This window comes from Papio anubis, chromosome 7 (genome assembly GCF_008728515.1).
Source record: "Papio anubis isolate 15944 chromosome 7, Panubis1.0, whole genome shotgun sequence".
Taxonomy (NCBI): domain Eukaryota; kingdom Metazoa; phylum Chordata; class Mammalia; order Primates; family Cercopithecidae; genus Papio; species Papio anubis.
Window position 1 is genome coordinate 125,652,727 of NC_044982.1, and position 12,596 is coordinate 125,665,322.

General features: G+C 38.5%; 1 protein-coding gene across 11 annotated transcripts in view; it reads left to right on the top strand.

Moving 5' to 3' along the window:
• HERC1 (HECT and RLD domain containing E3 ubiquitin protein ligase family member 1) overlaps window positions 1-12,596 on the top strand; it is a 221,373-nt gene that overhangs the window by 116,132 nt on the left and 92,645 nt on the right. For 8 of the 11 annotated variants that reach the window (XR_004185128.1, XM_009210354.4, XM_003901041.5 and 5 more), the window contains exons 22-25: window positions 568-739; window positions 3,659-3,998; window positions 4,451-4,571; window positions 10,757-10,808. Coding sequence is in view for 10 of the 11 variants with exons in the window: in XM_009210354.4 (XP_009208618.2) it covers window positions 568-739; window positions 3,659-3,998; window positions 4,451-4,571; window positions 10,757-10,808 (685 nt within the window). In the remaining variant the exon portion in view is untranslated. The remainder of the gene's footprint in view (window positions 1-567; window positions 740-3,658; window positions 3,999-4,450; window positions 4,572-10,756; window positions 10,809-12,596) is intronic. The other 3 variants (XM_017960689.3, XM_017960690.3, XM_017960691.3) reach the window with 1 other exon arrangement.

Sequence of the window (12,596 nt, forward strand, 5' to 3'; positions counted from 1 at the left end):
CTTTCCTTTATCTAGATGACTGCTAGGTAGTAACCACTGTGGGAAATAAAATCGACATTGTCCTTAGCAGATTTCTAATTTTTGGTTTGTTCAGGGGCAAAGTTAAAGAAAAAAAGAAAAGAAAAGAAAACTGATACTGTTTTAAATTTAGAGTTATTAAACATGTATGCAGAGTAATAGTAACATAAACAACTTGAAGAGAATGGAATGGAATGGAAATTCTGTGCTTTAATTACCTTTTGTGCTTGGTATTGTGTTCATCACAACTTACTAAGTTGCAGCTCTGTAGGAATTTATAGCTGAATAGCAATATAGATATGAATAAATTTACAGCATGACATTTTAATCAAAGTAATGAGGAAGGAGGAGCGTATATGTATCCGTATATATTTTGTGTACATACATTATTTCTAATCTTTAAGAGTGTATCTTTTGGGTTTTTGTAGTAAAGTTTGTTGTTATTACTGATATCAATATTTTCCATGATAAAAAATTTAAGGTTTTTTAAAGTTTTAAAAAGATTTTGGAAAAAATGTAGTTAGTGTAGTTTCTGATAATTTCTTTAAGATATCAGAAAACCAGGACTCTGCAGATGTTGATCCTCAGGAGCATTCATTTACTCGAACTATTGATGAAGAAGCTGAAATGGAAGAACAGGCTGAGAGAGACCGGGAAGAGGGGCATCCGGAGCCAGAGGATGAAGAGGAGGAACGGGAACATGAAGTGATGACAGCTGGCAGTGAGTATACCCTTCTTACTTTCTAGATACAAACGGTGGCATGCTTTTTGATAGGGGAACTAACTTGAAAGAGAAAGGCAAACTTTCTCCATAGTTTTTCTAAAAGGACTTTATATTCTGCTGGTGATCTCAATTTGTATTAGCTGACATTTCAGGGGCTCCTACAACTGTGCTAGTACTATTCTGATGCTTTTGGATTATGTATTTAGGGCTGAGAAGCTCTGGAAGCAGGAATGTCAGTACCTGCTTCACTGAGCCTCATGCGTAAAATGAAACCCATGAGTCATCGGATAGGGCCATTCAAAATATGTCCTCTGAGGCAACAAGTTGTCCATCAGCCTCGAAGACCTCTGAGCGGTGAGGAAGAGAGCCCCTTTCTATGCCTATTGGGAGAGCCATATTGTTTTCCATGTGTGGAACTTTTAAAATTAAAAATTTCACCCACTGACTACACTGCTCTTTCGATAGGGAGCAGGAATATACATGAGACTGCTATTGACTGGGTGAATAAAACTTTTCATACCTTTATGGCTACAGATAGTTTTTAAAGGTAATTATTTATATGTTTAAAGAGAAGTGTCAAAGCTTTTAAAACATTTATTAGTATCTTTTGAGTGATTTGGCTATTTCAAGTTAAAGTGTGCATTCAATCTGTACCCTAAAACATTATGGTCAGCAATGCATTTGGTTTTGAGATTGTCTGTATCTGTGAATTAACTTGGCACTTACTTTGTTATCAACTTATTTGTGTTCTGCATACTTCTAAAAATGATTTTCGAGGGGGCTTGAAACAAGACTAAACATGATTTAAACAAAAGGAAAAAGGTCCAAATGGAGTAAAGGGAGTTGGAGATGGGGAAGGAAAATAATTGCATTTTACAAACCTAGGCTGAGGGAACTTTTGCAGTTGAATATAAACTTAGTTTAGAAATTCCTGGAAGCAGACTGAAGGTGAAAATGTAGTAAAGTATAACCCTCAATTACAGTAAAAAATGATAGTCATCTGGGAACTAGCTGTGCTTTTAGAGCATCTGTATATGCTGGGCACTGGTCAAGTTCTTTACATAGAGTAGCTCATTATCACAGCTGTCTAAAGTTCTAATATTACCTCATTCTAAAGATGGATGAACTAAGGTTTAAGGATGCGAAATTGTATGACTTGGGCCACAGTTAGTAGCAGCTAGAATTAGAACCAGGTCTGCCCCAAACACCAATGACCATTCTCTTAACCCTTTAATTGATTTCTAGTTCTGGACTCTTGAGAGGGCTTATTGCTTTGCTTTTTGTGGAAATAAGGGACTTTTAATAGCATAACAAAAATATTGTCACAATTTTATAAAATATACAGATCAATTTTTAAAGTTTGTACTTCCATATTAACTGATGAATTTAGTATTTTACCAACTTTTTTGGCCTGGGTTTCCCATTAAGAATACTGTCTTTGGGCTGGGTGCAGTGGCTCACACCTGTAATCCCAGCACTTTGGGAGGCCGAGGCAGGCAGATCACAAGGTCAGGAGTTTGAGACCAGGCTGGCCAACATGGTAAAACCCCGTCTCTACTAAAGATACAAAAAATTAGCCTGACCTGGTGGCGCGCGTCTGTAATACCAGCTACTCAGGATGCTGAGGCAGGAGAATCGCTTGAACTGAACCTGGGTGCGAAGGTTGCAGTGAGCCGAGATCATGCCACTGCACTCCAGCCTGGGCAACAGAGTGAGACTCCATCTCCAAAAAAAAAAGAAAAAAAGAAGAATACTGTCTTCACTCCAAATTTGTGCAAAAAATTTCTAATGTGAAATATCTACCACTGCATCAGAACCTTGTTAACTCCACTGATGTTTTGCACTTTGAAATAGGGAAAGGCTGGAGTCAGATGGGTATTCCTAGTGATGCCATCTCACTCTGGAGGCAATCTTGCCCCATATATTAAAACTAAATTCTGTTTCAGCAAAGACCTTTAGTGACAATGCTTATTTAATGTGTTTAAGATACAGCAAAGTGTAGATGTTAGGGATTATATGGACTTTGGAAAGGGAAAGGGAACTTTTGTTGTAACTAATATAACTTAAATTTTGTCTCTCTCTTTTTTTTTTTTGAAACGTCAAATTTTTCATACCAAGCTTGTGAACGTTTTAGAAATAAGCAGTTATTTTTTTTATTTTTTTTTTTTTTTGAGACGGAGTCTTGCTCTGTGCCCCAGGCTGGAGTGCAGTGGCGCGATCTCGGCTCACTGCAAGCTCCGCCCCCCCGGGTTCACGCCATTCTCCTGCCTCAGCCTCCTGAGTAGCTGGGACTACAGGCGCCCGCCACCTCGCCCGGCTAATTTTTCTTGTATTTTTAGTAGAGACAGGGTTTCACCGTGTTAGCCAGGATGGTCTCGATCTCCTGACCTCGTGATCCGCCCGTCTCGGCCTCCCAAAGTGCTGGGATTACAGGCTTGAGCCACCGCGCCCGGCCATAAGCAGTTATTTTTATCTAACCTTGTGCTTCACAGGCTTTTGTGGGCTTCAAAATCAGCTGAAGGGCCTTTAAAACACAGATTGCTGAGCCCCCGCTCCTAGAGGTTCTGATTCAGAAGGTCTGGGGTGGGCCTGATAATATGCATTTCTAACAAGTACCCAGATGATGTGGGTGCTGCTGGTCTGGGACCATACGTTGACAATAACTGATCTAATTCATTAATAACATTTGAAATATGATCACATTTAAATTCTATAAAGGCAGATTAGTATTTCCTAATGTAATTTTTAATGAAAATACAGTATTTTAATGTATTTTAAATGTAATTTTAACTAAGTTAACTATGTTGTATATCATGTCTAAAAAATAATTTTTCCCTCTTTCAGTAAGTTTTTGGTCCAAACTTTTTGACTATTTTTATTGTTATTTTCTTTGCTCTTCTCTCCCCATGTGTTAAGACCTTGTTTTTGTGTTGCATGTTACAGAAATCTTTCAGTGTTTCCTCTCAGCCCGTGAAGTAGCTCGTAGCCGAGACCGAGATAGAATGAACAGTGGGGCAGGGTCTGGGGCTCGAGCTGATGATCCACCTCCTCAGTCTCAGCAAGAGCGAAGGGTCAGCACAGACCTTCCTGAGGGTCAGGATGTGTACACTGCTGCGTGCAACTCTGTGATCCATCGGTGTGCCCTGTTAATATTAGGAGTAAGTCCTGTGATAGATGAGCTTCAGAAGCGAAGAGAAGAAGGACAGTTGCAGCAACCTTCAACAAGTGCCTCTGAAGGGGGTGGACTTATGACCAGGTGGGACTGACTAGACACTGAAAACATGACCTACTCACTTCCCTGTGTTACTTAATGCACTGAAATGGTTTGTTTCCAGAGTTACAGTGTTCTGATGTTAACATAGACATGAAAGAAGAAATGCAAATTGAGTAGGATGAATTTAAAGTAATGTAAATACTGATACTGATTCAGCATGGACTGTAAATTTCTGATTAAATGAGGCACAGTTTTTCATACATATAAACAACAGCAGTGAAAAAGCATGTGAAGTTACTTGCATCTCTCTGTAGTTTAGTGACATGCAAATTATTTTGAGAAGGGCTTTGTGCTTAGATAAGAGTCAGAATTTCCTGTCAACTGACGTTACTCCTCACTGTGTATATATTATCTCTGTGCTCCAGTTCCATTCAATTTTATGTTCACTAACAGTCCTATATCAAAAAACTTTTTTTTTTGTACATGTGAGACAGGAGTGAAAGTCTTACTGCAGAGAGCCGGCTAGTCCATGCAAGTCCAAATTATAGACTGATGAAATCGAGGAGTGAATCTGATTTGTCTCAGCCTGAATCAGATGAAGAGGGTTACACACTGGTAGGTATACCCAGATTCAGTAAAGAAAGATTTTTGTTTTCAAGGTATAGATATGTAAGGCTTTGGTTAGAGTAAGTAATATGTTTGTTTTAGACATATAAGAACTTTTTTCAAAAAGAACTTTAAGAGAAATAACTATATTGCATAGATGTTTACCACATAGGTGTTAATGGTTTCAATCTCTTGCTCTGACTTCTTTCTAAACTCTAAATTCATATATCTGACTCTTTGATAGACATTCCACCCAAATGAGTCAGGTTACCCCAATCTTAACGGTAACCTATCTACAAGTGAACTCTCTCCAAACCTGTTTCTCTTCTATTCCCTATTTCAGTCGATGGTACATTAACTATCCAAGCAAGAAACTTGGGATCATCCTTGACTCTTCTTTTTCTTATCTCCTGATCCCTTTATCTTTCACCCCTTCCCAATCCAGTTAAGTCTTAAAAATTTTACCATTAGTGTGTCTCCAATGTCCTCTCCTCTCCCTTTCCTTCTTCCACTGCTCTGTTTTAAACTTTCTCATTTGAGTGGACGTGTGCAGAAGCCTTCAAACTGGTTGCCTCACCTCTTGCCTTGTGCCCACCTTCCAGACTTCTCTAGACTAGTATATCTAAAGTACAAATCTGTTTATACCTCCTCTACTTATAATCTTTTAACAGCTCTGTTAACTATCAAAAACGCCTCAGAACTTGGACTGTAGGCATTTAGGGTAAAGATAAATAAGATGCTAATTTATATAAAAAGGAAGTAAGGTAAAGGTATGCTACAGTGTCACTGGTAAAATATAAAGCAAAAACTATTTAGAAGATTGCTTCTACTTGAGCAACTTTGGACTTGGAGTTAATTGATAGCTAGGTTTTCAATTTGGTTGTTCCTCTGCCTTATGTGTGATTCTATATGTGCTATGACCTCCCTGGGCTTTAGTGTCCTATTGTGTAATACAAAGATGGTAGTATCTGTTGTGTATATGGTGATGTGTCAGACTTGGCTTCTGGTCCCGATTCTACTGTTAAAGAGCTGTGGGATCTTGGTCATATCATGTGACAGCTCATAGAGAAATGCTAGCATTTGAGATGGACTTATCTATGAGCTCCATGTTTAATTCTGAAATTCCTCTATTTTGTGAACTGAGATAAGGGATATGAAAATATTTTTGAAAAAGTATAAAGTGCTACATAAAGAATAAGTTACTGTTTAAAAAAAGCTTCCATGAAGGATTCCTCATCTAAGGAAAGTTGAACAGTGTCTTTATGTTTCATTGTATCATGACATTTTGTTTATACTTCCTCCTTTTCTCCTTCATCTGCATTAATATCCCTGTGCTTCCACTTCACACTCCCAGTCTTATAGTCTAGTGAGATTCCTCTGTGTTCATTTATTTTTCTGTCAATTAATTTTTAAAATCTGATCAGTCTGACTCATTATCTAGTCTCCTAACTCTGTGATAATTTACCTTTTTTTTGAGACAGGATCTTACCCTGTCACTCAGGCTGGAATACAGTGGTGCGATCATGGCTCACTGCAGCCTCGAACTCCTGAGCTTAAGCAATCCTCCTGCCTCAGCCTCCTGAGTAGCTGAGATTACAGGCATGTGCCACCATGTCTGGCTTATTTTTTGAATTTCTATGTCTTACTCTATTGCCCAGGCTGGTCTTAAACTCCTGGCCTCAAGTGATCCTCCTGCTTCAGCCTCCCAAAGTGTTGGGATTACAGGTGTGAGCCACTGCACCCAGTTCCCAACCCTGTGATAATTTTAAAACATAGATCATGTCATTTCTCTGCTCAAAGTCCTGCAATGACTTCCCTTTTCTCAGGCTAGAAGCCTAAGTCCTTTCAGGGGTCTGTAAGGCTCTACATGGTCTGGTCCCACTACCTCTCTGATCTCTTCTGTTATTCTCCTCAATGATTCTCCTTCTGCCACACTGGACTCTTAGCTGTTCCATGAATCTACAACACAAGTTCCCTTTAGGGCCTTAACTGGCTGTTTCTTAGGACTGGAATGGTATTGCCTGCATGGCTAACTCCCTCTCTTTCTTCTTTTTTTTTTTTTTTTTTGAGACGGAGTCTCGCGCTGTGTCACCCAGGCTGGAGTGTAGTGGCGCGATCTCGGCTCACTGCAAACTCCGCCTCCCAGGTTCACGCCATTCTCCTGCCTCAGCCTCCGAGTAGCTGGGACTACAGGCGCCCACCACCACGCCCGGCTAGTTTTTTGTATTTTTAGTAGAGACGGGGTTTCACCATGTTAGCCAGGATGGTCTCGATCTCCTGACCTCGTGATCCACCCGCCTCGGCCTCCCAAAGTGCTGGGATTACAGGCTTGAGCCACCGCGCCCGGCCCTCTCTTTCTTCAAGTCTTCCTTCTGATGTTACTTTTTTTGTGAAGCCTATGCTGACCACCCTATTTAAAATGGCAGTTTTCCTTCTTTTCCAAATAGTCACTCCCTGTCCCCCTTGCCTTGCTCTGTTTTTTTTTTTTTTTCTGGGGCACCGATCACTTAATGTATAATGTAGTTATTCATTGATCAGTTTGTCTTAGTCTACATTACAATAAAAGTTCTTTAAGGACAGGAATTTTTTGCTGTTTTATTTACTTCTGTATCCCAAGCACCTATAATAGTGCCTAGCCCATGGCAGGTAGTCAGGAATTTTTTTTTTTTTTTAATTTATAAATAACTGTCTAATCTATTTTGGCAAAATTTCCACATGTATTTGGTTTTTTCCATTCTTTAATTAAAGCACCCTATTACCTTTTTATGGAGCAGGTATTTTCAAATTGGTCCCCCTTTTTCCAGTTTTGCTCCTTAGATACTTCTCTCCAAATTAGAACTCTTGAAAACACACACAACAACAAAACACCTACCTGCTGGTTGTGCTACTTTCCTACTCAAACATCTTGTCTTACTGCAGAGAACCGGCTAGTCCACGCAGTCCAAATTACAGACCGATCAAATGTAGGAGTGACTGCACTGCCTACTCGGAAATCAAAGATTCTGGGAAGTGTCACCTGTCTGCTTTTGGAACCAGTATTCTTCTCCATTTTTGCCATAGTAGTTCATCTTCCAGACCCCAAAAATACCTCTTGAGGCTTTGCTAAAGCACTATTTGCCTTAAAAATTCTCCTAGCCTTCCTTGCTGATGTCCTGTCTTTCCCTGAAGGATTGTCTAAAATGTTACCTCTTCCAGAAAGCTTTCCCAGCTCCCTTACTCTCCCAGTTGTCCCATAACAACTTGTTAGGATCTCTAATAATTAACTGTTTGTCTTATGGTGGATTCATTTATGTATTATTAGTATGTCTTCCCAGTAAACCCACTGAAAAACTAGGATTTTTTGGTTTTTATTTTTCCTAAATGCCCCTGATATCTCCTACACAGTGCTTTACATATTGTAAATGATTGATAACTCATTTCAGTTGAAATGAAAATATAAAAAGGAGGATGGGTAAAATTAAAGTGGCATACTTTTGGGAAATGAGCAATGAAATGTGACTTAGAATAGGGTTAAAAACTCACTATGGACTTTGACCTGTACAAGACATTTAACCTTCCTGAGCTCCAGTTTCTTTATCTTTGAGATGGAGAATAATGCCTGTTGTACTTGCCTCCACTGTGTTGTGAAGAATAAATTTGGTAATACAATTTAAAACATTTGGAAAATTACAAATGGGAACAACAGATCAATGGAGGAGGATTGAGCTTAGATTTAATTGGCAAGATTGTTCATTTAGGTTTTCTGGTTGTTCATTTAGTTTTTAGAAAATTTTTAAAAAGACTAAAAAAGTCCATTTTTTAAAAAGACTGGGCCAGGCTCAGTGGCTCACGCCTATAACCCCAGCAGTTTGGGAGGCTGAGGTGGGAGGATTGCTTGAGTCCAGGAGTTCGAGCCCAGCAGTTCAAGACCAGCCTGGGAACAAGATGAAACCTTGTCTTTACAAAAAAATACAAAAAAAAAAAAATTAGCTGGGTGTTGTGGTGAGCACCTGTCCCAGCTACTCGGGAGGCAGAGGTTATAGTGAGCCGAGATCGCGCCACTGCGCTCCAGCCTGGGTGACAGAGTGAGACACTGTCTCAAACAAAAAACACCAGATTGACTTTTGATTATCTTTCCTTATGGAATATTAGAAAGACAGTGTCATAAAAGATGGAAAGGCAAGAACTAGAGAGAAAGCAGATTCCATTTCAGATGAAGGGAGATCTGGGCTAAGCCTTCAACTTCAGAGAGCCTGGGGTGGATGAAGAGGAGCAAGCACTTGGGACAGTTCGGGTTTTCCAGCTGAAATAGGTTACCCTTCTATGCTATATGAGGTTATTTAAGATATCTTTGATACCTCATTTACTCTGAATTTTTCGTGAATGAAATGCTTTTTAAAAATGTTTTAAGTTAACCACTTTAATGTCAAATCTTTGTTTTAACCTTCTTTCATAAAATGTATTATATGATGTGTTATCTACTTCTCTGTTTTAGCAGAGAATATACCAACCCTAAGTTTAACTGTTTGACAGGTGTCATTTTTACCAACATTTCTTGCTACACCCTTCTAGTCTATTCCCTAGCTCCCTTGTTTCTCGCAGGATTTGATTTAGCATGTGAAAACAGATACTTTACAAAAGGATAATTTAGATGAATGAATTAGGACTGAAAAAGGCTGAGAGAGGAAAATAAAGCCCTGGGTAAGATATTCTTATCTTGGCTCATATCGTGTGGTGTTCTGCTAGAGGTTGGTCACCACGCAGGAAAAGCATAATGAGTTACATAATTCACAGTGTCTAAAAGATAAAAAACAATTGTTCAAGAGAACCAGATATTTCTGGTTCTGAGGCCTGAGATTGTTTTCTTCCATGAGCCCTCATGGCAAAAGTACTATGTAATGAAAATGTTTTATTACCTGACACAGTGATGCCTTGAGGAGCTTTGTGATGACGATTTGGTGTTTTATCCAGCACCAAATGGTCCAAGAATAATACTTATTTCTGTTGATACATAGGTGGGTGAATATAAGAAAAAGTGTGTTTATCTGCAACATGGGTACATGTATCTATATATGTGACGAGGTAAAGATTTTCTACAACATTTTTCAAATGAATCTGTTTTGACACTTTTTTTTTTTTTTTGAAATGGAGTCTTGCTCTGTCACCCAGGCTGGAGTGCAGTGGCGCAGTCTCAGCTCACTGCAACCTCTGCATCCCGGGTTCAAGTGATTCTCCTGCCTCAGCCTCCCAAGCAGCTAGGATTACAGGTGTGTGCTACCACACCCAGCTAACTTTTGTATTTTTAGTGGAGACGGGGTTTCACGTTGTTGGCCAGGCTGGTCTCGAACTCCTGACCTCAAGCGATCCACCCGCCTTGGCTTTCCAAAGTGCTGGGATTACAGGTGTGAGCCGCCACTCCCGGCCTTGTTTTGTCACTTCGAGCCTTACTTCTTTGACACAAACTTTTTGGATTGTATGATAGAGTACAATTGAAACTGCTAATACCATAATGTCAAGTCTATGCGTAAGCTTAAGTCATATATGATTTGTTTTATGGGCCAAGTAGGCAGTTGTCTACACCCCACCCCCAACCAGATACACAGATAGAACACAGAAATATACTTCCATTGTTCTTGTAAACCTTCACTGATTTATTAAACTCTGTAGTTTAATGAATTTGAGATTTGTCTATTTTAATAGGTTTTATAAAAAGACATTTAAAAATCTTTTCAAATACTACCAGAAGGTTTAGGACTGTTATTTTTCTGTTAGTACGGAGACTATCAGATTTTCTTCCTCTAAACACCTAGAGAAGCTAGTGGAAGTTTTGAAAAGAAAGTGAAGCTAGAGGAAGGAATAGTAATTTTGGAAAATAGGGCACTACTTCAAGGCTTGAGGCATCCAGAAGGTGTTAATAAGATCATCCTGTGTCTGGAAGATAAAAGACAAAGATTCCAATGGAAAAAAGGTGACGAAAACTACTGCTCTTCTGCAATGTTAATTAATCTGACTTTTTTGAGTTAGTGTTTCAGTTATATGTGCTTGAGCCTCCTTATAGCTATGTTCAGTGAGTTTTTAGGGACATTTTGTTATTAGTTGGACTTGAATGATGTAAGACATTGCTGTAATTATGTAAATTTCTATTCGAATACTCTATTAATCTTAAAATACTTTTCACGACTAAATTTTACTTATTTACTTTTTACTTTGAATAGAGTGGCAGACGAAATGTTGATTTGGATTTGGCAGCATCTCAAAGAAAGAGAGGTAAGTATAAGTATTAAGAACATAGTAAACATCTTAATGAGACCCTGTCTCAAAAAAAAAAAAAAAGAACATAGTAAATATCTTAAATCAAGTAGCTGTTTTTATATCTGATGTATTTGGATCTGATTGTCTTTGAAATGTAATTGCAAAAAAATTCAGAATCATTTTATCAGAAGAGTTAAAAGGAAGACTATTTTCATTAAAATACACACCCTTTAAAAATCTGGGAATGTTTAGGAGTTAGTGATCAGTTATTCTCTCATTTGTCCTGTATTTTGACTTTTTAAAAGTCCTATAGAATTCTAAAAACAGTACATTCCATTATGGTGGAAAGGGGTTGTTTACATAATTTTCCATGTTTTAGCTCACAGAGTTGCTATAGTTTAAATGGTGTTACAGGGAGAACTTCTTACCCCATATACATGCATACACACTTTGAAATGGAAAGTTTCTTTTTTTTTCCCTCTTGGCCTATTAAGATAAAGCATGTAAGAGATGCTTTATCTCTTACATGAAGAGAAACTATATCTCTTACATAAAAAACTGAAAAAAAAATTTCATGAGGAACAACTTAGAGTGTCATTGAGAGTTAAGGTCTTTTGTTAATGAATAATATAATTAACTCATGGTTATGTGTACAAATTGAGGAAAAACAAGCAGTTTTAGATAATATAAATCCAAGGATAACTAAAAATTCTCTTAAGTATTTTTCTCTATTAACTGGTACTGCTTTTTTGTTTTTTGTTTTTGGAGACAGGATCTTGCTCTGTTGTCCAGGCTGGAGTGTAGTGACACCATCATAGCTCACTGCAGCCTTGGCCTCCTGGGCTCAAGGGATCATCCTTCCCCAGCCTCCAGAGTAGCTGGGACTACAGTTGTGCACCACCGTGCTTAGCTAGTTTATTATTTTTGTAGAGATAAGGTCTCCCTGTTTGCCCAGGCTGATCTCGAACTCCTGGGCTCAAGCAGTCCTCCCACCTTGGCCTCCCAAGGTGCTGGGATTATTGTGTGCTTGAGCCACCATGCCTGCCCTAACTGGTACTTTTGTTTAAAACCATTTATTAAGTGGTTGTGAAAATGTAAAGTGTTAAAAATTGCCACTAGTGACAGTTTTCTGAAAGCCTGTGAAAAATTTTTTTTTCATGATATTAAATCTTTTGTATTTCAGAATGAAACCCTTCTTTTAATAGCTTACTTGACAGAATGTTAGGTTTCTCGTCCATAGAAGAAAAACTGAGAGATGAAAAGAAATGCACACATAATTTTTTCATTTTCATGTATATAGCCCAAAAGAATAAATGTTGTTACTTAAAATTTGGCAGTATTTAATCATTTAATTACAGTTAGAATAGAAAGAATGGGCCAGGTGTGGTGGCTCACACTTGTAATCCCAGCACTTTGGAAGGCTAGTCTGGGCAACATAGTGAGACTCCTGTCTCTACCAAAAAGAAAAAAAAAAGCTAGGCATTGATGCATGCACCTGTATTTCTAGCTACTCAGGAGGCTGAGGTGGGAAAATCACAGGAGCCCAGGAATTTGAGTTGCAGGGTACTGTGATCATGCCACTGCACTCCAGCCTATGTGACAACAGTGACACCCTGTCTCAAAAAAAAGAATACAGAGAACGATTTCTCTGAAATATTAGGAATAATAAAGCCAGAGCTTGCTTTTTGAAAAATCTTTTGAGGCCATAGCATACCAAAGCTGCTGAGTTTCTTTTAAAAAAAAAAATTACAGAGTATTTGTAATATCAAAAAAATGAAGTGTTTAGTATAATGTGCAATATGC